This window comes from Poecilia formosa, unplaced genomic scaffold, assembly GCF_000485575.1.
Source record: "Poecilia formosa unplaced genomic scaffold, Poecilia_formosa-5.1.2 Scaffold275, whole genome shotgun sequence".
In the NCBI taxonomy this organism is placed as follows: Eukaryota; Metazoa; Chordata; class Actinopteri; order Cyprinodontiformes; family Poeciliidae; genus Poecilia; species Poecilia formosa.
The window spans coordinates 380,489-407,969 of record NW_006800214.1 but is presented as its reverse complement, the minus strand read 5'-3'; the positions used below and the strand labels follow the sequence as shown (position 1 = coordinate 407,969).

The 27,481-nt window shown below is 40.9% G+C and overlaps 3 protein-coding genes across 16 annotated transcripts in view; all 3 read right to left on the bottom strand.

Moving 5' to 3' along the window:
- The window catches only part of ptprsb (protein tyrosine phosphatase receptor type Sb), a 93,401-nt gene extending 86,545 nt beyond the window's left edge, over positions 1–6,856 (bottom strand). For 13 of the 14 annotated variants that reach the window (XM_016681261.1, XM_016681262.1, XM_016681269.1 and 10 more), the window contains exon 1: positions 6,480–6,850. The gene's annotated coding sequence lies outside the window, so the exon portion shown is untranslated. Of the gene's footprint in view, positions 1–6,479 lie in introns of all 14 variants that reach the window. The other variant, XM_016681273.1, reaches the window with a different exon arrangement.
- Positions 6,857–12,001: 5,145 nt separating this feature from the next.
- Positions 12,002–15,544, bottom strand: fem1a (fem-1 homolog a). The gene has a single exon (XM_007571157.2). The coding sequence runs from the start codon at positions 15,356–15,358 to the stop codon at positions 13,505–13,507; it is 1,854 nt and encodes a 617-aa protein (XP_007571219.1). The 5' UTR covers positions 15,359–15,544; the 3' UTR covers positions 12,002–13,504.
- A 2,914-nt stretch (positions 15,545–18,458) lies between these two features.
- Positions 18,459–21,307, bottom strand: LOC103151224 (C2 calcium-dependent domain-containing protein 4C-like). The gene is made up of 3 exons (XM_007571156.2): positions 21,093–21,307; positions 19,628–20,385; positions 18,459–19,523 (listed from the first exon to the last, which is right to left on the bottom strand). The coding sequence occupies exons 2-3, from the start codon at positions 20,357–20,359 to the stop codon at positions 18,972–18,974; spliced, it is 1,284 nt and encodes a 427-aa protein (XP_007571218.1). The 5' UTR covers positions 20,360–20,385; positions 21,093–21,307; the 3' UTR covers positions 18,459–18,971.
- Positions 21,308–27,481: the final 6,174 nt, after the last annotated feature.

The window sequence follows — 27,481 nt, the reverse complement described above, 5'->3', positions numbered from 1 at the left end:
TGAAGTTTTCTCTCCGTGAGCCGCGATGATATAATGGAGCCATAAGTTTCCTTGAAATAATCCCTGTTCCATTCTGTAAGGTAACACTCCAGAAGCAAGGCTGTTTTCACTGACGCATCGGGGTTGCTCCTGGACTGTCAGCCGTCGTTTAGAGACGTATCGAAAGCTTTTCAGAGATGAACAATTCAATCCAGGTTTGACTTGTCCATATACAGTACTGCAGTTTTTGGGGTCCCAGTCAGTGGTGCAATCTATTTGCATATAACCACTTAAGATCAGCAGAGATCTATATCAAGCCCCACAAACACATATGACGTCCGTCCATCCATCCATCCATCCATCCATCTATCCATTTTCTATACACCCTTGTCCCTTAGTGGGGTCGGGAGGGTTGTTGGTGCCTATTTTCCGGCGAGAGGCAGGGTTCACCCTGGACAGGCCGCCAGTCTGTCGCAGACGTCCAGGTTGTTTTATACTGTTTTCAACTTTTGAATGTAAGGGGTCGTAGACGATATCATCGTTGATCCTTGCAAGGCTGCTGGGGAGTTGGTGCCTATGGCCAGCAGTCAACAGATGAAACGCCCTGCACAGGTGGCAGGTTTGCCTCCACGAAGAGTTAAAGGTGACAGCGAGAAAACAGCAGAGAAGACATCCATCCCAGCAGCTCGCTGCGTCGGACTCGGTTTATCGGACATTAGCGAAACATTATTAAGCGTTCAATAACAAGCTAAAGAGTCAAGAGTGTTTGAACGGAGTTGAGGGTGAGAGGATGCATTGAGGTGAGTAATGGGCACAGAGGTAGGGCTAATTTGCATATTTATAGGATTCTGCATATAAAATGAGGCCAAATTGTGGAGCTCTTCTAAAGCAGCACCGTCATTTAGCCTTACACACTTGCAGTTTTTGATTAAAATATTCTCATGCGTCTTACTTTTACAAATATTTTCAGAACTTTAATTAAAGCTGCTGCAAGTGACTGACGAATATTTGAATGCAGAGCGAATGTTAAATTTTATTTAGAGAGACCGGGGGTTCACTATTATTGATCGTTAAGTTTCAAGCTCACTCCCGGTACAACACAGCATAAATGCGTACGTCTGGAATCCTGTCGTGTTCCTTCCTATAGGCAACGCAATAAAAATTGCATAAATGATTTGGAAATAATTGATGTGTGCCATACAGTGACAATTTTGCTGAAAGCTTTACTGTCCACATGGCGTCGTTCCATGAAATAAAGAAAGCCAGGCGAAGTCATATAATTTTATGTTCTGCAAAATCTGAAAGTTGCCAACTTTGGCCTCCTTCCAATGCAAATGGTTTTTGCCCGAGCCTCACACTTTGCATGCAGCGAGAAGAGGGCTGAATATACACCTGAGGATATCTGAGGCGCTTTAAGCAGGATGGATATATTCCACCAGTTCTCCATTTATTGGCAGCTGACTGCACCCTTCGAAGCTGACGGTGCTCTCTCTTTTTCCAGGTTCTGATTAGTCAGTTCGCCTTCTGCTTTTTCAGCCCTTTTTGTCCGTCAGTCCCACTCAGCTAATGACCCTCGTCAGTCAGAGATGTAACAGTCAAGCAACGTCAATAGATGCCTCCACCCGTGATTAGGTAATGAACTCGGCGCATCCACGTTTTGGCCCGGCTTTGCTGCAAACAGGGGGTGGGGGGAGCTCAGGACGTGGGGCTCTGGCGTGCTGGCGAGGGCTCCACAATAGTCACTTGTGTGTGGAACAGGACGGGGAAGAATGAGCTAGCTGTTGGGAGGCGAGAGTGAGGGTTGACCAGAGGACAGCAGAGGAAAGCGTCAACACTAGCTTCCTCTTTAGCATGAGACGGGAGATGAGGAAAGGGGTGGGGCAAGAAAAGCAGGATAACAATGTCTTCAGATGTGGCAGAGATGATGAGAGGAGAGGAAAATGGTTGAAGACAAGAGGTGGAGAATAGAGGCAGAGGAGGAGGAGGAGGAGGAGGAGGAGGAGAGGTAGCGGAGCGGCGTGCATTATTCATCCGTGCTGACACATCAGAATTTGTGATTCATCGGGAGAAGGGCAACAGTCAAGTCACAACCTATCTCTTAGCCTTCACTCATATATGCACACACGGAGATGTGATGAGCACACGTGTAATTGCGAATGGCCTTGCGGTGGAAGGAAAAGGTAATAATTGCGGGTCTGGAGCGGCAGAGTGATCCTTTGGAGTGAACAGACTGAGGCTCAGATACATATTTGCATAAGCCAGCACTGGAACAGGTTTCGACACATATAGAGGGACGTCCAACATGTGTTTATGTAAATACAAATGACTTATCTGCTTATTTGCAATTAGCATTGTGCAGCCTGTGCTACCTCATGTTATGATTTTTTTGTAGTATGAGCCTTTATGTTTCATGTCGTTCCAAGCAGTCGCATCTATGTGGAGTGAAAACATCCATTTTGTTGATTGCAAGGCTTAATCTCGATGTAAATGATTATTACAATGGCTTTCTCATATCCTACATGCACGGTACTGCTACTGCGTTTCAGCCATTTTTCTTTTATTTTAATCATCTTTGCGTTATCCCTTTTTTAATCTTTGCTTACATTTAAATCGGTGACTTCAATGTGTAAGTTCCCGATAATAATCTGTTTCACCCCAGCCTTTATCCGGGTTTATCCTAATCATCACCTAGCCTTTTTTGTTCCTCAGCTTAGCAATATGCGTGTTGTTGTACGCATGTCTTTTTAGAAAAATAATTTTTCAGCCTAATTGTATAGGTGTAAATCGACACTGAGGTTACTGTGGGAATGGGAAAGACAAGAAAAGGTGCCATTTAAGAAGGTCTATTAATATAAATCACCAAATTTGTCCACATCTTCAGTCAGAGTAGGGACTAAAAACTTTAAAACTGAAGAGTTACAAATAAGGTTGGACCCCAAACTTGCACAGTGGGGATGGACATCTAAAAATCTCATAAAGTGAGAATTGCAGCATAAAGTGACTCTGTTCACTTTTGATACATTTAGTTTATGCATCCTGGCCTTTTTATGTTGCTCTTTTGCATGCATTGACTAGAAACAATTTTAATCCAACCCATTGCTATCAAGTAGTCTATATAAATGAAGATATTTAATTGTTATGGGTAGCAGTGAAATAAACATGCTCAGTAGTCTGCATGCAGTTTGCAACAGTATATGTGTCTTGTTTCAGTTGCATCTGCATATTAATTAGTCTTGCAGCTGTCAATGTTCTAATATTGTTTAAAATAATTAGTTGCATAGACAGAAACACCCTATCAGACTGCTATTAAGACACACAGTACACAAATAACCACAAAATAAAAATTTCGTATCAGTAATCCAATGGCTAATCGCCATTTTTTAATTCTGTGTTCTTCATGAGGTGAAAAATGCATGTCCGATCTTCCTGGACGTGAATAATTATGTGTCAAATGCTATGAAGTCTCCTCAGCAGAAACCAGACCTAAATGTTTTACAGCCAAGTTGCTGCACGTCATCTTAGCACTCATGTATGTAATTGGGTGCAAATTACAAATTTTGTCGCCAGAACCTTGTAAAACAGGAAATGGATATTGGGGTTTAAAATACTTAAAACGCATTAAAAGTGAGCCCATTGTCCACCTCTACTCCAGATAACGTGCCTCGAGAGACTGTGTGGCGATGCAAAGCTTTAACTGAAGCTTAAAATCTCACACTGTATAAGACAAATATCTCCCTCATCGCTCCTCTGCTTTCCTGTTCGAGCTTTGAAACTGAAGGTTTTGTCATTTAGCAGTTCAAATAAAAATGTCTAACAGAGACTACAACATGCGTGACTCAGCTGTTGTTGTCAACGTACACTGAGGTGTTAAATAGGCACACGGTCACTTCCCCTCCAGATAAACTTGGACAGATCATTGTTGCCCCTCCCCCAGTTGTTGCTGTGCACTGCCGGACAGATGGCTGCTGTTTTCACTGGCTTACATACTTACGGTAAAATAATAAACAAATAAATAAAAGACCGTCATTGGACAAGGCCGTTTTAATACAGTTAGCAAGCTATGGGTGATTGTTGAGCAGTCAGAATCAAATTAGCCAACTAATATTGACTTTTTTATACGATGTTACTCTGCAGAATAGGGGTTAAAAAGATAATATACTATTTCATTGGGTCTGAAGATTTTATAGAGATCTACTTTAATTGGAATTTTTTTTAAAAAGGGAAATGATTAATTGTTGTGGTTTGCAGTACCATATAAAATATGTTGAAGCTGCAGTATTTTATTCAAGGTTGTTGTATTTATGGGAATCTCATACAGGCGCCTGACTGGACAACTACGAGGAATAATTTTTTTTTTCAAACCTTCAAACGAAATTGAGAATAAAAATTGTCTTCACCAAAAACCACAAACGGCTGTTGAGCCGATGTTGCCCGAGCATGCTACGGTTTCTGAATGCTGGATGGCTGCGGATTATTTTTCCAGCGAGCCTCGCATCAACAAGACAGGAAGCAGAGAGGAGCCAAAACATTGCTGCTTGGCTGAATTTGAAAAGGTCAATTAATATCAACGCTCTATAGACAACAACAAACTGTCTGTCTGCTTGTAATACAGGTGGCTATGCGCTCGCGGTATCAGAGCTGATGCTCTCCTTCCTGCCGGCTGACTGGTGCAAAGCAAACCCCCTGACTGAGAGCGTCCAAGGTATTCTGACGAAACCCCGAAGACGGAAGGAACGGGTCACACGAGAGGAGAGACGCAGAGCGTGAAGCAGTTAGTGGAAGACTGGAAATGAATCTTCAATGAAGCCTTCGACGTGAAACCCGAGGTGCTTTACTGTACAGATGGGACAGAAAACCACTGAAGCCACAGGGTGGCATGTTTTTTTTTGTTTTTTTTTATGTGCATACCATCGCAAATCATGCCATCATTTCATAAGGTTCTGCACCTGACAGCTTCAAGATGGAATCCATGTGGCACCAAGCATGTCCAGACTCCTGGACGTAAATATTTAATCCGTCTCCAAATGACAGCCTTTCATTCTGCTTCACTGTGACTTCTCCCTTTCAGAATTATGTAAGCCTGAAGATCTGTGCCTTTCTCCCTGACATCACAGCATCTTGTGCGTCCTTTTTGGTTGGCAAGAGTGAAGGTAGAAGACAAAGTAAAAATCAGCAGGAGATATTGTCCTTAAGACAGGAATCCATGCGTAAAAATGGCTGATTAAAATAATTAGTGATGTGGAAATGGTCTGGAAGAATAACCAGCAAACACACACTGACTGCCTCTGAGGAAAAAGAAAGAAGAAGAAGAAGAAGAAAAAGAAGAAGAAGAAGAAGAAGAAAAGAAAAAAACGGTCCATTTGTGTACGAGGAGGAAGACCTCCCTCGGATTCACCACCACAGTGCAATTTTCCACTTTACAGAAAGCCACACAAGCGGAAGCAACAAAAAAACCCTAAACACGCATTAAGAGTTTATACGATTAAACTCCTCCAAAACAAACAGCAGCCCTCAGAAGAATATGTCAGCTCCAATAGATGTGTCATTAAATTACATTTTGCCTTGCACGCTTAAGTGGCTCTGTTAAAAACAAATCCTTCAAAGTGCAATTCCAAACACTAATAAGGAGGTCTCAGAGACAGTACTAGTGGCTATGTATGGAAATGGGTTTAGTTCAAGCATTGCTACAGAGCAGCAGATGCGGCAGCCGCTCTATTGTCTTTCCAAATAAGTCCATCCGCTTCGCCACCTGGTGCCTTCCACACCTAAAGTCCTTCTAATATTAGTTTAATGGCCCATATGCATTCATAATGTGTCTATGATTGCCTCGTGAGAAGAGCACAAAATCACATTATCATAATGGGATTTTTAGTTTGCAGTCAAATATGAATAAAACATAGCAGGATTTCCAGACTTCTTTTTTTAAATGAATATTCAAGCTGTTATACTGGGTATTTTTCTCCTCTTTCTTTCCCCACCCACCCCATTTTCTTCTGCTAAATAACCCCCCCATTATACAGCTGTTAATGAGGCATAAAAGCTAAACTAATTGTCACTCTCCTTTCTTTCAATAGTGCCATCAAAAAAAAAAAAAAAAGAAAGAAAAAGAAAAAAAGAAAGCCACTTTAAATGAGAGAGGATGTGGAACAAAGGCTCTGCCAGTCTGCACTGGTCCCTTCACGCTGCTGCCCAGCCAACAATGAGAAGAAGGTGACAGGGGAACACACTCAGACGCGTTTGCCAGTCAGACCCTAATCTTTAATTCAGACTGAGATCAGGGTTTAGAGAGTGGGCTGGAGGGGGGTGGAGAAAAACCACAAAGGACATAGACTGTCAATTTGGAATAAAACAATTTCAGAAAACGCTTCCTTCTTTAGTTTCTACTCGACAAGTCAGAATAACCAGGCTGGCTGGGTGGGGTGTGCGCCGCTGCCCCGTGTATTAACAGTAAAATAAATAAATAAATAAAAAATACACACACAATGCAGAGTGCCGCTCACCTTGGTCAGGAAGTGCTCCGTTTCTTGACAGTTTGCTAAATTCATGTGGGGATGTTGGCAGCAGGAAGCCTCCTTGGAAACAGCGAGGATGACTGTAATCCAGTGGCAGCAGCGGAGCTCCGCTCAGAAGAAGGTCTGCCTTTGTGGAGGAGGCTGCATGCTCACATCGCCGGTGTCTGTCCTCCCTCCTGGCTGTCCGATGTGATCGGGCTTCTCCGGAGCGCAGCGGGTCACGGGGCTGCCGCTCTCAACCTGTCTGTCGGGGGAGCATTGCTGATCGGGGGGAAGAGAGGGGCCTCAAATAGCTACTGCTGGTTCGATGCTCTGCTCCCTGCTTTCTTGCTTAATGCCCTCTCTCTCTTTCAGTCTCTTTCTCTCTCTCTCTCTCCTCCCCCTCCCTGCTCCTCCCATCCCTCACCGGAGCTCTCGTCTCCTCCTCCTCCTCCTCTCCCCCCCAACACATGACGTGATGCAGCCAGCATCTCCAATAGCAACCGTATCCCCCATCACCCCTATCACCCCCATTATCAGCTCGCATCCACTCCACTCCTCACCCCCCCCCCCCCCCCCGGCTGTCCCCGAATCGCTGACTGGCGCATGGAGGTGGATGCTGAGGCACCTTGCTACTGTGTATCGGTGTGTCGAGCCCCCACTGTGTTCCCGACGGGCCAAACTGAAGATAAGCACCTTCCAACTTCGCAGATTGCCATAATGCTTCGTCTAATTATATCTGCTGGCAACAATAGAGAACCAGAGTGTCCAGCATTAACTCCCACAGAGCAGACGTACAGTATGGCCGGACTTTTCATTCCTCTTGGTCAGGAATTTTGCTGTATATCACTGGAAGACGGCAGCACGATGATGATAATAATAATAATAATAATAATAATAATAATAATAATAATAATAATAATAATAATGAGCCTATTTTACCACTTTACCTCCGTTTGTGAAATAGATATCAGCAGCTTATTTCAATAATGCTTTTAGCTTCTCCTTTTATAACACGCACAGTGCTGTATTGCAAGCATTTATGTCTCTTAAACTCCAAGACTATGTTTTAAAACCAATGAAAATCCACAATTAAGATCCTCAAGAAGATTTGAATTTTCCATAAAAGCAATTCATTAATGGGAGTTTAAAAACAGAAATGTCACTAACAACAATCACTGGGCAAACTGCTGATGTGACAGTTGTCCATTAGACATTTTAGTAATTAGAGGTCACTGACAGTTTCAGAAAGTAGTAGTGTGAGCAAGAACAGTTAATTACTGACAGTCAAGCATGTAATTTAAAATTTAGTGAAAGGAAAAAGTGGGGTAGAGAAAGGTGAACCAGACCACATTCCTTGTGCCTAAAGCTACTCGTGAACCAAAGGTGTCAGAAGCGTCTTACTCGAGCTGGAGAGAAAAGGGACTTCACTGTGGCTCATTTCAAATTAAAGTAAAATTCCATTTTATTCAGAAATGAAGATTAAAGAGACCTGGCCTTCTTCAAGACCAGAGTAACATGGAGGTTGGTCGCCTCTGCACTGATGCAGTAATTCATCCAAAAGATATCTGAACAAAGTTTTGAGTGCAGACACAGTAGTGTGCACTCAGACTTATAAGTAGACTCACATTTGTGTGATCGAATAATAATTTTATGCATGGTGTATAATATTCAATGAGAACCTAACTGGTTTTCATCAACATGAACCGAGATGAACTTTTGACAAATAATGTTTGCAATTAATTAAGATCAAATATGCGTCTTAAAACTTTAGAGAATTTCCTGAAACAAATTAGCTTCACTTTGGAATTCAAACTTTAATGAGCTTCACTTGGAGATACAAAAAAAATAAAACAAAAGAAAAAATTCAACACTCAATCAGAAATGCTATAAATTATTGAAATATATCTCTTTGTACAAAATAATTAAATTTCTTTTCAATATAAGCAGACATTATTAACTGAGTTCAGACTTAACTTTGAACAGAATTTGAAGAATGTTTTGAACCTTGAAAATGAAATAATGAATGATGAAAAATGAATAAAATTTGTCTTTTTATATGTTTTCCCTATAAATTCATGATAGCATTTCAACAGAACTACATGCCTTATCAAATTTGCCTAACGAACTTTGGTTTATTAATTTTTTTGATTGTCTGCAAAGTTGGCATTTATGTTGTACACGTGCCATCAGGTCCAATTTATAATCACTGATGACCGCTAATTTGTTCACATTCTCTTTCTTATATATAATTTCAGAGTCTTCTTCTGCTTGTGTGTGAGCAGGTGGTGAAAGACAAGGATGATGTCATCACTCATTGTGCTCCTCTAGTCATTAATACTCTGCGCTGCAACCCAACGGGCTTGTAAGTATGGAAACAAAGCTATAACCGAAGCAAACCCACTCAGCTTTTGATAATAAATTACCAGAAATATAAGAACTGACTTGTTTTTTTGTTGTTTTTTTTTTTGATAAAAGGTTTGGTCTTATTTAGGTCACACAACATGACAGCATTAGCAGCCACAAGGGCGAAATCTAAAGGTGTTGTTAGTGTGGAGATGCAGGTCGTTCTGACACAACTAAATTTCTCAACTGAGCTTTTTATTTCTCGCCGCTGACCCCCCTGGCAACCCTCTGCAAACACAATGAGAATCAGCCACTCTCCAGTCAACCAAGATTCATCATCATTTAGCTGCATTACCAGCGCTTATGTACCCCCCCTAGCAGTGCGTTAAAAGCCATTTTCTTTGAATTTGTTGACATGGAAATTGACAAAGTTTGCTAAAAGAAAAAAGAACCTACAAATCAGATAACTGCCATCATCTTTCAGACTAAAAGCAGCAATTTTTCCAGCCTTTCACAAAGCGTTAAAGAGACAAAGGGTTGTGATTTCATTACCTTCCTTTGTTGCTACTGACATCTAGTGGACGCATTCTCTAATAATAGAGTGTTTTGTGGAGATGGGGGATCACAACAGCTTTCAGTTAGTGGAGGGTTTATTTTTTATTTTATTTTTTTTTTGTCATAACTGTGGCACATTGACAAAAGGGAATGAAAAGAAGCTTAATTTAATAACTAAAAATATAGCAAAAAATATATATCTCACCCAAACACAAAGACGTGGATTTAAACCCAGCATTAATGTCTTCTGAGAAGTCATAAGTTCAGGGTTCCCTCACATTTTTTCATTTTAAAATTTTATAATTTAACAGATGCAAATATTTTTTTTTCTGAGAATTTTTTTTTTTTTTCCCAAAAATGTTTTGGCTTTTTTAATATAAACATTCCTTTTAAAAATGCTTGTTAATTTAGACCACTTCTCAAATTTGGACCAAACTGTTAAAGCAAAGTTTATGATTTCCGATCCCTCTTTTCTGCAAGTAAGGACAAAAAAAAATAAATAAATAAATAAAAAAAATAGGTGTATCAAAGCTTTGAATAGTAAATAAGCCACTTCAGATCATGCTCAGTTTAAGAATTGCACGTCAAGCTTAAAAATGTTTAGGAAAAACAGTAAATAAAAGGTAAAACAACTTCCATTCTTTTTGTCAATTTTCCACACCGCGAACAGTAAAGGTTAAGACAGCGGGAAAGCACCTTCTGAAATAAGACGGCCTTCAATTTCAGCTTAATGACAGCTGGTGTGAGTTGCTGCACAGGATGAGCAGTTTGCCATCTGGTATCGTCCAACATCGTGCTTCAGTAAAAGCATGTTAGCAGCTAATAAATATCTGAGGTTGAGTGTCCGGCAGTATATATATATATATATATATATATAATATTTCAGTGCTGTGTCTGCTTCCTGTTAGGTTAAAGCGACCTGCTGCTGGCTGTGTGTTCTGTCTGCCACTCACTCCGCCCTCCCAGTATTACGTTACCGTATTCCCATTTTCAGGGCTGAAGCTGGGGAAGAAAGAGCCCTAAAATTAGCAAGGTGGGTGCCCTGTCTCCACCGCTGCCCAGCAGCAGTGACGTTAATTGCAACCTATTTATACTCGGGGAGTTCAGGACCCAGAAATATCAGGTTTCTCTTGTGCTTTATTTTGGCATTCTCAGGTTTAAAATGAGCTGCGGAAAGCCTTGAGATGGAGAGCTGAAATGTGAGGTCACAGATCAGTGTTTAGCAACATGCACCCCATTGGGGTGAATAAGACAGCTTATTTTAATTATGACACGAAAACTTTTTACCAATTGGTGTTATATGATCAACTGGCCATACATTACATGCATTACAATTAGAAATTTAACTGGAATGAACTGTGTTGACATGAAATGAGCTCGTTTGTCAATAGCTGCACATGGCATGAGGTGGACCTGACATTTGCTGCAGCTCGTCACTGGAAATAAACTGAACTGATGCGACAATCTCCCGATAGAAACATCTATTGCAACTCCTGGAATTGCTACGAATGCAAAATATGACAGTAAAATCAAAGAAATAACCACTTTGTTCTTAAGTGAAACCACTTTGTTCTTAAGTGAGCTGATAACACGGACACATATTATTTTTTCATTCTGAATTTTATTCCGACATCTCCAAGACTCTTTTGCTCTCAGGCCGTCATCAGGTAAAATGAATGAGTTCAGTAAGAAAGGAGCCTGACCATTCGGATTCCAAAGTTCACAGAGCCGCTTGGTGTGCTTTCAGTTTCACACATCAGCAATAAATACAGGATCAACAAAAAAAAAAAAAAAAAAAGTCGTCATCTTGTGTTTGTAAGACTAAGACGCAATTACGGCTGAAGGAGCCATCCGTTTCATTTCTGAGCTGCATTTGAGGTTAAAGGGCAAAGGTGGGACTCTTTCGTGGACACATAAATGTCGGCTGTAAATCCCCGGTAACAGTCTGAAGCGGTCTTATTGACATTCAGCTGAACACATTAGCTGCTGGTGTAATTACAGAAAGAAGATGGATGTAGACATACTTCCAAGCTTTGTAATATTAAACAATTTACTGAGAGAAGATGAGAAAACTCAGAAGGCATTCTTAGCTAATACACTCAGAAGACAGCAATTGACTGTGAGCGAAGCAACCCGAGTCAATTATCCCCGTCTGTGGAATAAGGATGTGCCGTTTGGAACAACAATTCTGCAGATACTTTTAGCTTGGGAAAAAAAGAAAAAGAATACCTCTAATTGAAATAAAACAAACTGCATAGGCTGGAAACACTAATAGAGTTGAGTTTGCTGCTGCCCATTTTGTGCAATCCAATCAATGCCAATTATCCCAAGTCTTTCAAGTAATTGTTCTAGAGGCTGACAAAGAGTATTGCAGTCTTAAATATTAAGACACTCAAGTTACTAGTCCTCTAATACTGTTGAGTTAGTGTCCTTGATTGAAGTTGCACTTTTTTTTTTCTTTTAAATCGGATAAGTCAGTAACAGAATGTTTGGCACAGTAATCTAAATACATTTCCCATATTAAACAGACATCAAGTGGAAAACCTGATAGTTTGAGTTGATATATAAATGAACAAAACAAGAGTTGAACTACCATAACCACACTTCATTTCCATGGATTTTTCTCTGAATATCTTGATCGAATGTCAGAAATCAGAAGCCTTTATTTATTTATTTTTTTTTTACAAAAGCCTGATCATGGTGTGATGCTCCTTTTTAGTTGGAGAAACTTCAAAACAGAGGAGGTGGGAGTACGTCATCAATTTGCTAGTCGCAACCAAGTCTCAAGTCTTTTTATTCAAGTTGCAAGAAATAAAGTCAAGTCAAAAGTTCAGCTCAAAGTCAAGACAAAGGAGTTCTAAGTCAAGTCTCAAACTGTCAACTTAGACTCAATCAAATATTACTAGTTTGCAAAAAATATTAGTAATTCCAAAATGCATTTGTTTGCCAGAATTAAATGGTAAGAAAAATTCTGGTACCTTTGCATTTTACACACACAACATAAATAATGTCTGGCCTTTTTCACCGTTTCTTACCCATCTCATTTTGCAGCAAAACCTTTTGAAGAAAGTTTATTTTCTGTCAAACTATTGCTAAAGTGACATTGTGTGCACCCATGTTTTGTCCAAATAAGATAAACGATGTCAACACGGAAAACAATGGATGCTTTTAGAAAAAAAGAAAAAAAAAAAAGAAAAAAAAAAATCATCTGTCTAAAGTTCCTCACCTACAATGCCGGATGAATTAACAATCGATATAGGTAGAGAATGATTTCTAGATTAGAAAATGACCTGGAAATTGGCTTTGGCTTACAAAATGTAAATATGTTCTATTTTTCAGTTTACTTTCATTTAACAAAGTGTGGAATTTTTCCTAACACGGAGATTTGACCTGTTAAACAAGTTGATACACCACTTTGGACTGGCAAATCAGGATGGTAGCTTTAACAAAATTTAGATTAGTTTTTTTTTTCAAACCTAAAATTAGAACACCTTTTGACAAGCATGCAAAAATTATTTTGCAGCTGTTAAGCTAACTAAAAGTGTTTAAGGAAGTTCCAGGTTGTTGACTATTCATCTAATTTTTGATCACGTGTTTGTTGGACAGTACATACCTTTTGGACCATCTTGTAATTTGTTTAAAACCAATTAAATAACCAGAGGAATTATTTTCTATGGTGCCTCTGTGGACCCTTTTATGCAACATAACTGAATGTTGCATTGGATTCTGGGCAGAAAGTTTAAGATGGCAAGAAACTAATAAAGCAAACTCCATTTTAATAGAGGGTCACATTCAAATCAAATTAAAATTTGAAATCTTAATTTAATTCGATTTAAAATCTCAAACAATTTAAATGTAAAAGTCCAAGTGAAGTCAGAGGAACTAGAAAATTGAGTCGAGGTCTTTAGTTTAAAGTCATTACATTTTTTCCATTCTAATGCCACAAACCAAAAAGTTTAAAACAGTCTTTGTGACTTAATCAGGTAATTTATTCCAGAATCGGAAGCAGAGACTACTCCCAGAGGATGTGGGTTTATTGCTATGGTTTGGTCTGACACGTTGCTATTAGAGCCAGAAGTGGAGAAAATGATGAACACAGAATGTCTTGTTAAAGGGGAGTCTCTTCATGGAAGTCAGTGGAGCTCAATGAAAGCCTCCATCTCCTCAGAGATCAGTCCCCTGTAAGGCAGCCTGTGCTTTTCAATCGCACGAGCTGCCAGGCACTGAAGGGTGATGTAGTTCAGCGGGTACAGTGCCGTGTGGCCGCCGCTGTGATCATCCAACAGCTCGTAAGCCGTTTTCCTCTGAGCGTTCGTTGCGTCGAAGTGGGCCCCCGCCTTCACCAGCAGCGCCATTATCTCCGGGCAACCGTTGTTGGCGGCAACGTGCAGCGGAGTGTTGTTCTCACAGTCCCGCGAGTCGACATCTGCGCCGCACTCTAGGAGCAGCGCTGCCACCGCCTGAGAGGGGAAGCGGCCCACTGGGTAGCGGCCCACAGATGTGGTCTCCTTGTCCACGGCCATGTGGAGCGGCGTGAATCCGTTCCGACCTCGAGGGTTGAGCTTGAGCAGCCGGTAGACTGTGTGCTTCTTTTGGTGTTCCTGCTCGGGGTTGCACTCGAGCTTTTCCAGTAAAAAGATGAGGTGGAGGATGATGGAAAGCGCCTTGTTGAACTGAGGGGCTTCTGGGGGGTTGTCTCTCTGTGCCACAGCTCTTTCGACTTCCCTCACGCTTTTCCCCAGCACAGTCATTAGGTCCTGGAAGGTGATGCGAGTCGACAGGGTGCCTTTGGCCCTGTCCTGAAGAACAAAAGAAAAGAGCTCTGCGAAGGAGAGGAAACTGGAGGCCGTCATGGGACTGAGGGGATCCAAGTTGCTCTGCTGCATGTCTAAGGCATATTTCCACAGACTGATACAGCGCTCAAAGTTGCCCGAGTCAGCGTACACAGCTCCCCTGTACCGAATGTAATAAGATGTGTCCGGGTGGGATGGCCCGAGGATGCGCTCACGAACCAGCAAGGCCTGCATCCTCATTTCATCAGGATCTGTGATTAAAGCTTCAAGCTCCTCTGCAGTGCTCACCTCCTGGGCACATCCGTAGGCAGGGATGGGAGGACCAGGCGGAGGCTTGGACAGCGATCCAGCTTTGTCGCCCACCTCCCTCAGCTCCATAGCTCTTCTCCAGTACCTCATGGCTCCCAACAGATCACGTTTTTTGTCCACAAACGTTGCTCCCAGTAGCTCCAGTGCATCAATCCGCTCCTCTCTGGAAGTGCGGGGCTGGTGGGCCAGATACTCCACAATGTTAGTGTGACCCGTTACACTGGCAGCCAGGAGGGGGGTCATCCCATACCCATCCCTCTCCATGCGGGCGTTGCACTTCAGCAGCATCTTCATGATGTCCAGACTCCCAGACTCAGCGCAGTCATGGAGGGCCGTGTTCCCTTTCACACTCTTTCGGTTCACGTCAGCCCCACGGTCCAGGAGAAACTTGGCTATCTCTTTGTGGCCCTTGTAGCAGGAGATCATGAGGCAGGTGTGGCCGTGGCGGTTGGCGACCTCCATGTCCGCTCTGTGCTCCACCAGGTAGCGAACGATCTCCAGGTGGCCGTCGAAGCAAGCGGCTCGGAGCGGGGTGGAGTTGGTTAGCGTGGCGTTGTTTACCGAGGCGCCGTGTTTCAGCAGCGTCTTCACCACGGGGAGGTGACCCGCTGCCGAAGCCGCCCACAGCGGTGGAGCCCCCTCGATAGTCTCGCCGTCAAAGTTGACCGAGCCCCCGAGTTCTACATGAGCTTTACAATGTTCGAGCAGGTAGTCTACGACCTCTAAATGTCCGTACCGAGAGGCTATGAGAAGCGCGGTGCTGCCCTGGGTTTTCTCCTCCGCTAAAGCCTCCAGCTCCTCTGGAGTTTTGTTGCTCAGCAACTTCTGGATAAGTTTCAGCTTACCATCTCTGGCCGCGTTAAAAACCGCCACGGTTATATCCATTTTACAGGCTCTGTGCTGTAACACCGCACACCAACTCCATGCCCACTTGCTTATAGAATAGTGGAGCGCCGGAATCTTAGTTTGGACCCTGTTTCTGACTCATATCTTTCTGCCATTTTGAGGTTGCTGTCAAGATGGCGTTTGTGCTCTTTGACAGGTCTCTGTTTACAAGTGAAGCATAGTATTCTGGGTATTGTAGTCTTACCTCAGAGTCTTTGCACTTAAAATAGGGAGTGTTATTGGCAGAAAACTACATTTCCCATGAGTCAATGCGAGTTAAATCACCAACAGCTGATGGCTTTCTTTGTTATGGTTTTTGGAATCAACCTGAGGCTTTGTCTCTGACTGACAGCTGAAGGCGAACTCGCAAATTGAATAAAGTTATTATTATTATTATTATTATTATTATTATTATTATTATTATTATTATTATTATTATTATTATTATTGTGTGCTTTAACTGAACTAGACCTACAGCACAAATGAGTTTCAATAAGATTTTTTTTCATTGGCTGTTTTCTTTTTTACACACACAAAAAAGAATTATAATATAATATAATATAATATAATATAATATAATGAAAAATGTTTTCCAATCTACTTTACTTTACCCTCTTTCAATTTAAGTCATAAATTTCAGTGATGGTAAAACAACCTGCATCTACTAAAGTGAGGCTTCATCTGATGTGAGCATACAGTATTGCTTACAGCTCTCAGATGGTTACTGTTACTGCCGTAATTTGACCTTAATGGTAAAAAATAAGGCTTGAGTATTATTTGCCGTCAATGGTTCTGTTAATGGTAAGCAAAATAAATAGAGAGATTCAATATTTTCCCTAGGAGAATGTAAAGTGCTGCAGTCAGTGCTATAAACAACTAAATACTTAGTTCTAGCTCTAATTTACACAACCAGGGCATGATTGCAATACTGTAAGGTGTTGAGATACCAGCGTATGTCCTTCTGGGAAAATGTTCAATTTCTGAAGATTTCTATAATTCTACCTTGCTTGATTTACAGTCCATGCTCTTTTGAATAAAAATACTGTTGCACACCATGACTCCCTGTATTGCTCTCAGGGACCTGCTCTGTTGAAACTGCGGGATGCTGAATGGCATTGCTTTAAGAGACTGATGGAGTCCTGTTTGCTTTGTAACTTTTATCTGAATGTTTGGACTTGCATAATATAAACCTTTAGTAAAAATACAACAACCATTGGAGATACATAAAAAACAATATGTTTTAAAACCTGATAAAAGAAACACATTTTTACTAAAGCTGAAATACTACAGAAAAACTATCACTGCTACATTTGTATACAATTTGTTAATTGTTAAATGTATGTATGTATGTATGTATATATGTATGTATGTATGTATGTATGTATGTATGTATGTATGTATGTATGTATGTATGTATGTATGTATGTATGTATGTATGTATGTATGTATGTATGTCAAATTGTTGCCAGAGCATTTCTGATGTCATGGGGAAGCTTTTCTTCAGCAGGAACAAATTCACAGTTATAGGAATAGGATGATGGATGAAGCAAAAGACAAAACAATACTGGAAGAAAAAGCCTTTCAAGGCAGCAAAACAACTTGAGACTGGGGTGAAGTTTTGCCTTCCAGCATACAGAACGAGAGCTATAAAATGGTCTAAATCAGTGTCTCAATATATGATGCTCACTGACATTTTCCATCTTTTCTGCCTGAGCTGAAGCTGTTTTACAAAGAAGGCAGGGTGAATAGTTTCAGAGACTTTCAGCTGTGGTAGCAACAAAAGCTTGCTCTATAGTATTTACTCAGGTAGAAATTCAAATGAAAGCCACACTTCGCAATATCTAATTTGTTTACAAAATATACAAATTATGTATCCACAGTGCTTTGTGTCAGTCTATTACAGAAAACACAAACAAAAGACGTTGAAATTTGTAACATTTATTTTATTCATGGCGTCCATCATTTTTCCATATCTGTTTGAAAATGAGAGACTGGTTTCTATCCTCAGGTCAGGATTCAAACCCAGGATTTTCTTGCTGCAAGGCAGCAAGTGCTAACTGCTCCTCCAAGCTGTCCTAATTGTTCCAGTATCTATCTATATTCTTTGAACTCCCAGTTGCAGGTGCCATAATGCTCAATAAAAGCAATTTCATTTTTCAAATTATTTTGAGCTGTATCTCTGCAAAGTTTTTACGTTCTTAGTGCACGAGCTCTCTCTCTCACACTTTACATCACAAAACTTTGAACTACAAAGTGGAAAAGATTGGATTTCTCCCGTTTTATCCTTTTGCTCTCCAGTCTGTAGGAAATTAAGCTCCTTCAGAGTCACAGACGAACATGTCCCAAATGGGTGCTTGTTGAGACTTATTTCTGTACTTCAGAAGTTAATGGAGTTGGTGAAACATCACCCCAGGGGCAGAACCCTGAAATGCTCTGAAAGTCAATTTTTACTTTTTTTTTTTTAAATGCGATTTCTTTCTCCACTCTGTCCCAGGGTTGTAATGTCTTTGTGGGTCATAAAATATCAAGATGTCCAATTAACCTCAAACAAGGCAAGTAATGTGGCTTGAATTGTTTATTAATATTTCAAAGCTCTCAACGTGTCATTTTGCTCTTTCACCAGCAGAGGACGCATAACACCCACATTAGCACAATGCTCTGCATGGATTACACCTGTACATGTGGCATATGGGAGCAAATAGATTTCCATTTATCGCCTGAAATGCTAGGAACATCAGTCTGTGTAGATTAATTATAGTCTAAGCAGGATGTTCTGTGTGATTGCCGCCTTTATCATCAGTTTAAAACTCACCAGAGGAATGCCTGAATTGGATGTGTGGATTTAAAATTAAACAGGGAATTTGGGGGCTCAAAGAGACAATATTGTTTGTGGAGAACCACTAAAAAGCCCCACAAAATGACACCCGGAGTTTGCAAGTCTCAGAGGACGCAGCCTCCGTTCGCGAAAACAGGAAGCTTTTGTTGGCGCAAAAGAGGATTTTCAACCATTGTTACTGTCCTTCATTAGTCCTTAGAAATGACAAAATGAGAAGAGATAAAGTTGCAAATTGGAATAAAAATAAAAAAAATCATCTTGTCGTATTTTTAGTGTGCTCTTTATTGGTAAGTTCTGGAACTTCTCACATTGCGTCAGTCATATTTACAATAGGAGTCTTTCAAATCCAGTCTTTCAAGTACACAAAGGCATGTATCATTTGCACAGTGACATGCAAAACTTTTGCACGCAATAATAGAGTAGATTTATTACAAAAATACAACTTCAAGTTAGACATGTGAACCGAGAAGAGCTACATCAGAGAGGGGCAACACCTTTCTGGAACGTCAGCACGTCAAGAAAAATACACAAACACCGCTCTGCCATTCACAATGCTCACATACCAGCAAGCACTTAAAGTATGTCTGCGTGTCTCTGTTTAAGCTTAACTAGTCGTGACAAGAGGGACTCTGTCGACACACACAACACCGTGTGCAAGATGCAGCTCCCTGGTCATTGGTATGCTGCTTCTTGCCCAGTATCTGGAAGGGTGGGATGAAAAGGTCGGCGGAGGGGAGGGGAGCCGCTCACTTTCACTGGAGCCTTGACAAGGTCTCCCTAGAGGTTTGCGAGCAGCTCACTGAGCAGCACCTCCCTCTCACCCAGAAGCACATCTCTCTTCAGACTGGTTCCTTTGTTCACAACCTTTATCTTCATGGCCAGATTCTTCACTTGCGCCTGGGGCAGTGCGTCGAAAAAAAAGTCTTCATTGAACTCCGGGTTCCTGCTGTTCTTGATGATGGTGCTCCGTTGTTTCTGCTGCTTGCCGGGGTTCAGGTAGAGCGCCACGCAGCAGTTAATGCTTTTCAGGTCTGTCTGCCTGTTGTAGAGGGCCTCCGCGGCGAGCACGCGCACCCTTAGCCGGGCGGCTTCGGGGTCATAGTGGGTGCTCAGCCTCAGGGTGCCCCCCTTGTGGAGGTTGACGGTGTGCTCACGCTGCAGGAGATCCGAGGCTGTTGCCCTGGAGCTGCCGGCTTTGGCTCCTCGGAAGGCGGGAGAGGGAGGGCAGCGCGTGCGGCGCCGCTGCATGTTGGGGCTGTTGTCGGCGGAGCTGCATTCGTCAGTGGAGAGAGAACTGTGGCGTGCCAGGGAGCGTCTTGCACGAGATACCTTTGGGGGGGGGGTAAAAGAAAAAGCAGCAGGTAAATATATGAAGGATTTACTTCTAGCTCAGATAATCTTATCATCTGACTAAAACAAGCAGAAGTGATCACCTTGGCCTGCGTTTCCTGGGTAATAGATCGAAGTAGGGAAGCAGACCTGGAGAGGAGGGGGGAGTTGAAGGGGGAAGACTCAGCGGATGAGCAGGTGTCGCTCTCTCCTCCACTGAAGTAGCGATAAGGATTGGGGTCAGCTGGGGCCAGCAGAGTCCCCCCTTGGGAGCGCCTCTGGGAGCTTGGGGAGTTGAGGGGGCTGTTGGGATCACTGTGGAACAGGCTTTCCTTGCGTCTAGTGTGAGGAGATTCTACCAAGGTGGAGAAGCCATAGGAGGTCTGAGCTTTTGGGACGTACGGCAAGGACATCGCAGTCTGCGACTGGGGGTCAGCGTTGGTATTGACGTCCACGGTGTGCTTGTCCATTGTTCCGGCGCCCGGCTCGTCCGCGCTCTCTATCTGGATGATGTGACGGTTGGCGGACTTTTGCAGGTTGCGGGAGAACAGGCGAGGGCTGCAGATGCCCTTGCTGCTCCGGGCTCGGGGGCTCTGGCTGCAGATAGCGTTGTCGGAGGAGGAGGGTCTCAGATTGGCGCGGGGCTTGGGCTCTGGGCTGGTGGACTCCTCAGGGGGGCAGCAGATGAGTTTGGGGGGGATAAAGAAATCAGGGATCCTTTCGGGGGTGAGCACATTGGCATAAACAGCAACGGGAATGGCCTCCGTCGTCTGCGGGGGCTGGGAATGAGTCCCACTGCTCTCCACAGAGCTGCGCAGCTTCTCCAGCAACCACATGCCCACTCAGACGCTTCAGCTCACCGCTTAGCGATGGAGACAGAGAAGACAACAAATGAAACCGAAACAGACAAAAATATCAGAGTAATTTTAATTTGTTCCAATAAAGAAATAATAAAAAATTATGTTTATATATATATATATATATATATATATATATATATAAAGTAAAACGTTATTGTTACTATTATGAAAATTTAACTGTTAAGTTAAGTAATTATAAATATGAATTAGTAATATTAAAAACATGTTTTTACAAAACAAAGAAATCTTTGGCTTGTTTATAAAATATATATAAAATAATACATAATCTTTTCATTAATATTAATATGTAGATACTTGCACTACTTGACAGAAAAAAATACTAATATTGCATGTGTTTCTTTTCTGCATCTTTGTTTTAAAAACTGAAATACAAAGCTCTTAATCTGAAAACGATGAACGAAATAAACACTAAAGCGAGAAAAAGACTTTTTTTCAGTACTTCAGTTAGACGTGAGAAAACCAAGCAACAATAATACACGAGCTCAAATGCATTCACTGCAGAGCGAGTGGCAGTTTTTATTCGCTTGAAACGAAGATTTTGTTTCAAGTAAACTGCTTTAGGCATCGCGAATGTGTCTTACGAAATTAGATGCTGGAAATAAAAAGAGCATTTGCCCGTCTAAATAACTTTTCCTGTCGCCCAAATCCACATAAAGTGTCTTAGCTGCACTTTAGGAAACAAACCCACCTGTTGCTGGTAAACTCTTTGCTGATCAAAACAACGAAGCGCTCGTCGCAGCCTCTCCAAGCTCTCCGTGCGTAAAAAAAGGGGGTTTTCCAGCCTGTTGAAGCGCGCTCCTCAACGCTCGCCAGCGGGAAAGAGGGGATGCCAGATCAGGCTCCCTCTTTATATGACGAGGTCTGTGACTTCTGAGCCAATGAGAAGATTGTGAAGCCTTCCCATTACATTAACCACAAAACTGTTCTCAGCGCAGGAATGCACGCAAAGGGAGAGGGGCTTCAGCTACTGCAAAATGACACACATATATCTATATATATATACACATAAATATATATATCGTCCCCCATGATTGGGTTTGTTGATTTTCTTTGTTTTGTTTTTTTATTATTATTTTTTTAAGAGTGCAATACTCTTAAATACTAGAGAGATCCAATCAACATACCATAATATTGGCATATTATCTGCGCAGCAGTTTTCATATCTTGCCACTAGTTCTCAGTTGGCTTTGAGTTTGGACCTTAGCCAGCCCACGGCGTCAATAAGATTTGATCAAAACCCATTCGGTTGCATCTTTGGCTGTACGTTTAAGGTTGTCGTCCGCAGTCAGAAAGAACTGAGAGCGTCTGCCAATTTTCTTTTTCTCAGTTCCCAATGAGATTAACTCACAGTTGGGAGTTTTACAGGGTGCTTTGATTCTAAACCGCTACATTGCCGCTTTTGATTGCATGTTTAAGACTGGTGTTGTGCTGGAAGGTGAAATTTCAGCTCGGTCTCAAGTCTTCTGCAGCCTCCAACAGTTTATTTGTAAGGATTTTCCCAAAGTAAGTGCATCCATCTCCACATCAACACGATCCATAGTCCTTTCAGAAAATAACCTATGCTCCACACCAATAGATGTGGGTTTCCACTTTGCAAAACATTTGGAAAAGCTTTCACCATTCTCCTTCCGATTCACAGTTATGTGCTAGTTTGAAATGGTCCATCACATAAGACCCCCAATTCACAAGTTGGAATACTTTTGCTAAGTACTTTAAATGTTAAATACGTCTACCCAAATTTGCAAACTGCTTTGATCAGCTTGCTTTGCAACAAAAAACAAAATGTAACAATATCTCTGTTAAAAGTTCCTACAGTTGTTTTTCAGATATTCCTGGCTGTTTTCATGAAATCCCACAGTTCATCCACAAATCTTCCAGCTGCTGACACGCTGCTGACTTTGATATCCTGCCAGAGTGTGTCCCACGTGAGTCCTTGGATCTCCAGACCCCGCTGATCTTTGTGCAGAAAAAACTGTGACAAACACCTGTATCAAAAGTTGCCTTCCGTAGTTTGGATGCAAACTCTGGAACGGTCTCCCCACTGATTTCGAAGGCGGTGCCTTAAAAGTTATTTTTAAGCCAGGGAACATATTTTTCTGTATTAATGTTAGAGCCACAACAGATTGTTGCTGAAATCATTGGGTTACTCAACAGACTTCCTGTAAAAGTTCAGAGAGGCGGCAGCCAGATGGGGGGTAATTTACAGTCTCACATGGTTTAATAAAAACACCTTTTGTAAATAGGATTTCTTTTTTTCTTGTGACATGATTTAAAATAGCTTCCATATTTATTTTTTTTCCTATCCATCCGGAAAGATGCATTGACAAAATAGTTCACAGTGCAAGGGCACAAACAAAGAAAACGTAGCTTTAGGTGGTGAGTTTTCATTGTCTTCGATCTTCAGCCGGTTTCTGCTCGGAGCAGGCCAAAAATGCGTTCAGCCCACAACAGACTGTTTTGCCAGGTGTTAAGCACGGAGGTGGATCTGTCATGGTAGGAGCAGCCATCTCGTAGGAGTAACTTGGACCAGTCAGCGTTCCACAAAACATTTTAAACATGGCCAAAAAATGCGAAGGCAACCTACAGAACTAGGATTTAATGATTTAGGTCTAAAATCCTCCTGTCCCAAAGGCTGCTGGTACGGTTCCTCCTCGCTGAATTGATCACAGGAGGAGAGTGTGGAACGTCGTCATTGCTGGTTTTGCAACGTGTTCCCGTATGTGTTTTAAATATGGAGAAGTTATGCTTTGCACAGAGGTTCATTCAACTTAAGCTTTTTTTTAATTTGTCGATTTTTAAACTATAAACTTTAACGGATGGAATTGGATTCTATCGGATAAACCAACATACAATAGTGCATAACTGTGAAGTGCATGGAAAAATATGAACCGTTTTCTTGCAAATATCTAAAAGTGTGCTCACTTCTTTGTAGAGCCACCTTTTTACAACGGTTTAAGCTTCATGCATTTTGGTATAGGTCTCAGATGGTAACTTGAGTTACAGGATTGGACTCCAGTGCCACTTAATCTAGAGAAACAGAAACTTCAAACTTGACTCTGGCTTGTGCTTTAAAGAGTCAAAACTTGACTCAAACTCATCTTCTGAGATTCTGTTATCAACACCACATTTATCTCAAGCAATAAAAGCGAAAGCACGTCTCTTGGCGCCGACCACAACAGACAGGAAAGGCACTGCATGCATGCATTTTCCTTTGAAAGGATTGTGTTAGCTTATGAGTCTCGGACGTTCATGCATCAACTGATCATAAAAATCTGTTCATGGAATAACATTAATAACAAATCACATGGGTATATATCAAGTTAAATATGTTAAATTATTCTGGGTAATTTCAGAAAATAGAATTAATTTACCTCTGGCATCTTCTTTGCTTGCTGTGAAGTTAGCTGCAACACTATGCACATTCTATAAAACCACGAAGACCAGAAAGAGTAAGAAGGCATACTTTCTGGAAATCCTTTTGCACATGTTGCACCAAAAAGTGAATTTTTGCATTAGATTTGTTGGCAGAATGCCTCCCCAAAAAAATATCCACATGGTGCAGTTTAACGAGTTATTGCTGATTTTCCAATTTCAGATCTATGTAAGACATTTCGCAGAGGAAGACGCAAAGGTAAGAGTCAATAATGAAATTCCCAGAAACATTTAATTAAAATGTGATTCATACAAACAACTGTGGAGTTAAATAACGTTTAAAAATGTAGAAATGTGCAAGATCTAAAAAAAAAAAAAAAGAGAAAGATGAAGACGTTATAAAATGGTGTAAAAATGATTAAAAATATTTAAATGCCGTATAGTGTGTGTGTGTGTGAGTGTGTGCGGGAAGCTGAGAGATTAAATCATGTTTATCAGTCTTATGGCCTGTGGGAAGAAAGTGTTGCACATTTTGTGTCTTTGCTCTAATGGAGCGATGTTTCTTGCCAGATGGCAGAAGATCAAACAATCCAGGAGCTTGAAGCAGTCCATGAGCAAAGTCAAGTTATTAATTTTTTGCTTTGTTTGGTACCCTTTAATTAGTTGTAGTTCAAATTCATTGTTGATTTAGTAACTACATGTCGCATGTTTTTAAGCTCTGCTAAGTTCAGCTTCAAAGGTTTCTTCATAAAATGGCATTAAAGTCGAGAGAGATAATCATTTCCAAAGCAGAGCAGGGCTACAAGTGAGTGAGTAATGACAACTGGATGGATTGGACCTAAAGTCAATTGTCTTCTGGGTCTCCATTAAGATCTGTGCAATGTTGTTAAACCACATGACCAGCAGCTTCACTTCCACTTCATAGCCTGTTTTATAGTCACAGCTGTTTAAATATAAAATGTATACATTTTTACATACTGTATTTTTCGGACAACAAGCCGCTACATTCCCCCCCCCACGCTTTGAACCATGCGGCTTGTAGCCCGGTGCGGCTTTTCTGTGGATTTTTCTTCAACCACCAGGGGGCGCTTTAGCAGGAAGTGAATCATTGGAAGTCAAAATTGGAAATCAAAGAAGAAAGCGCTGCTTTTCATTTAGAACAAGCACATGCAAGCAGCAGGCACGACGGAGAAATTTCTTCAAACTCATACCCCCTCTCATCATGGAAACCGCACGAAGAAGTTCATATGATGCCGCTTTTAAGTTGAAGCTGCACGTAAGCTCAGCGTGAACGAATCCATGGAGACGCAGGGCTGCGACCTTAATAGCAGATTTATTAAGGATGCAACCTTCTGCTGCTTCCTTGTGGAAAACAGAGAGCGGCGGAGATACCAGCAGCTTATATCCTGGTGCGGCTTATATATGTATGTTTCCAGTTGTTGTTGTTGTTTTTTTTTATTTGTCGGTGCGGCTTCCATAACTTATAGTGAGGTGCGCTCTATAGTCTGGAAAATACGGTATTTTAATATATTCTATTATCAAAAGCACAACACAGAGAAAAAGTAGTGGGCTAAGGACACAGCCTTGGGAGCTCCCATACCAATAGTAACACTTATGAGATCATGGTACCAACCCAGATGCTTGTGGTCTGTCTGACCAAATGTTTTAAATGCAATTACAGAAATGTGAGTCTATTGAGGTACACCTAATTTTTATTGGGAGCAATCGATGATAAAATTAATTATGTTTTTTTACCATTGCTTGAGATGAAGGTTTTCTGTTCAGTTCCATGGAAATTGTGTTTGCCATCAAGTGTGGTGGCTTGAGAAATTTAAATTTTTGTTTTACATTTGTAATTTATTTAGGAAGTGCTCAAAATGTCATGTCTGAGAGTCGATGCTTTCACGATGTAATTGTTTATATTCTCAGTTTAAGGAGATTTTCAAACAATAACATTTTACTTGATGACACATTGCAATTTCTACTTGTGCAAATAAAAGTAACAGAATAAAAGTTAAAAAAAAAACACGATGTGATCGCAAGGTGATGAAATCATAATAAATGCGACACTAAATAATTTTGGGAATTTAACATAAATATGTAAATGTACTTTACACTATTGCCAAATTACTTTCAATCACAGAAGAAATATAACCAACATATAGTGTGGCAAAAGGATAAAAATGTGCCAAAAGAAAATTAAAAAGGCATTTTGAAAATAAATACTTGGTAAAATATAATTATCTAAACATACATACATTCCTAGACCTGGGAAATAAATATCCTAAGATTTTCATAAGGAGTATCTGTGCAAAATAGGCCAATTTAAGCTGCCTTTCTAAAAGTAGAATGCAGTCAATTAGTTATATTAGTTACAAACCATTAGCTTTGTATATTACAATGATTCGTCCACTTACAACCCATTAGACTTTCCTCGTTTATTTATAATTCTTTCCTCTCTCTTTCTTTCTCTGTCTCCACTCATCAATCTTAAGATTTATCGTTAAGCTTACTGTGACGATGGAGAAAGAAGAGTCGCCTGGATCAAATTATTAGTTACAAAAAATATATTTCCTCCTTACAAAATGATTCCAACATATGGTGGAATGTTTTCTTTCCCCATTCTGAAAAAAACAAAACAAAACAAAACAAAAAAAAAAAACATTCTCCACAGCTTATGCTGTAAACGTATGAATATGTGTTCTTGCTGGACGGTGTGGCTGCCAGCTTTAATTGGACCCCAAGTAATGAGGCTGTGCACACTTATCTGATTCTTCCGGACCTCTCCACCACAGCCCTGTGGATGGAACGCGCCGTTTTCTTGCTCCAATTAGGTGCCTGCCGTAGGCAATCCTCGGCACCAGTAACTAGCCACATCGACACGCCGCGTCTCACATGTCACTTTGACTCCCAGTCGCCTGATCCATAATATCACCAGTCATAAAGGTGTTAAACAACGTAATGGAGGTTTCTCTTCTGTATAAGCAGAAGTTGCCTCAGGGGCTCTTATGAGTTGTTTCTAGCCCTGTGACCAACTTAAATTGTCATCCTTTTATAAGCAAAAAGCTGATTTATAAAGTAAAGTTGTTCATAGTTCTAATTTGTAGACTTGTTGACGTGCAAAACTGGGTTTGATGCGTCGTCTTTTAACGCACTTTTGATGCATTTATGTTACTCTGCATGTCAGTTATCAAAAATGATCACTTGTGTTGGAACGTCTTAGCAGTACAATATTTAGGGGAGACTGATCTAAAATAAAGTGAGGGTTACAGAAACAGAACAGCTAATAATTACAGCAGGGCAGAAATAAATCAAAATGCAAATAAAAAAACTCAAACTATCCAGAATCCTGACAAATTGTAGTAGTTTTTAACACTTCACTCACTGGGCATTCTTCTGTGTTTTCTACTTTATATTACAGTTGCTGTTGACTATAAGGTTTTAGCTTCAGAAAATGTCTTAATGAAATTCTGAACTATGAAGAAAAGGTCAAATGAAAACATTTTTATTCATAAAATCTGGGATTATATCTAGCATCTTATTAAGGCAGAAGTAGTAATTTATAATACAATTTGGACAACCATTATAGTTTTATGCAAAACAGGATGCTTTACTACTGGAAATACAAAAACAAACAACGATGTAATTGCAAAATATCAGTACTAAGCATTAATCATTTCGACGGTTTCTTTCGAGGGTTGGTTA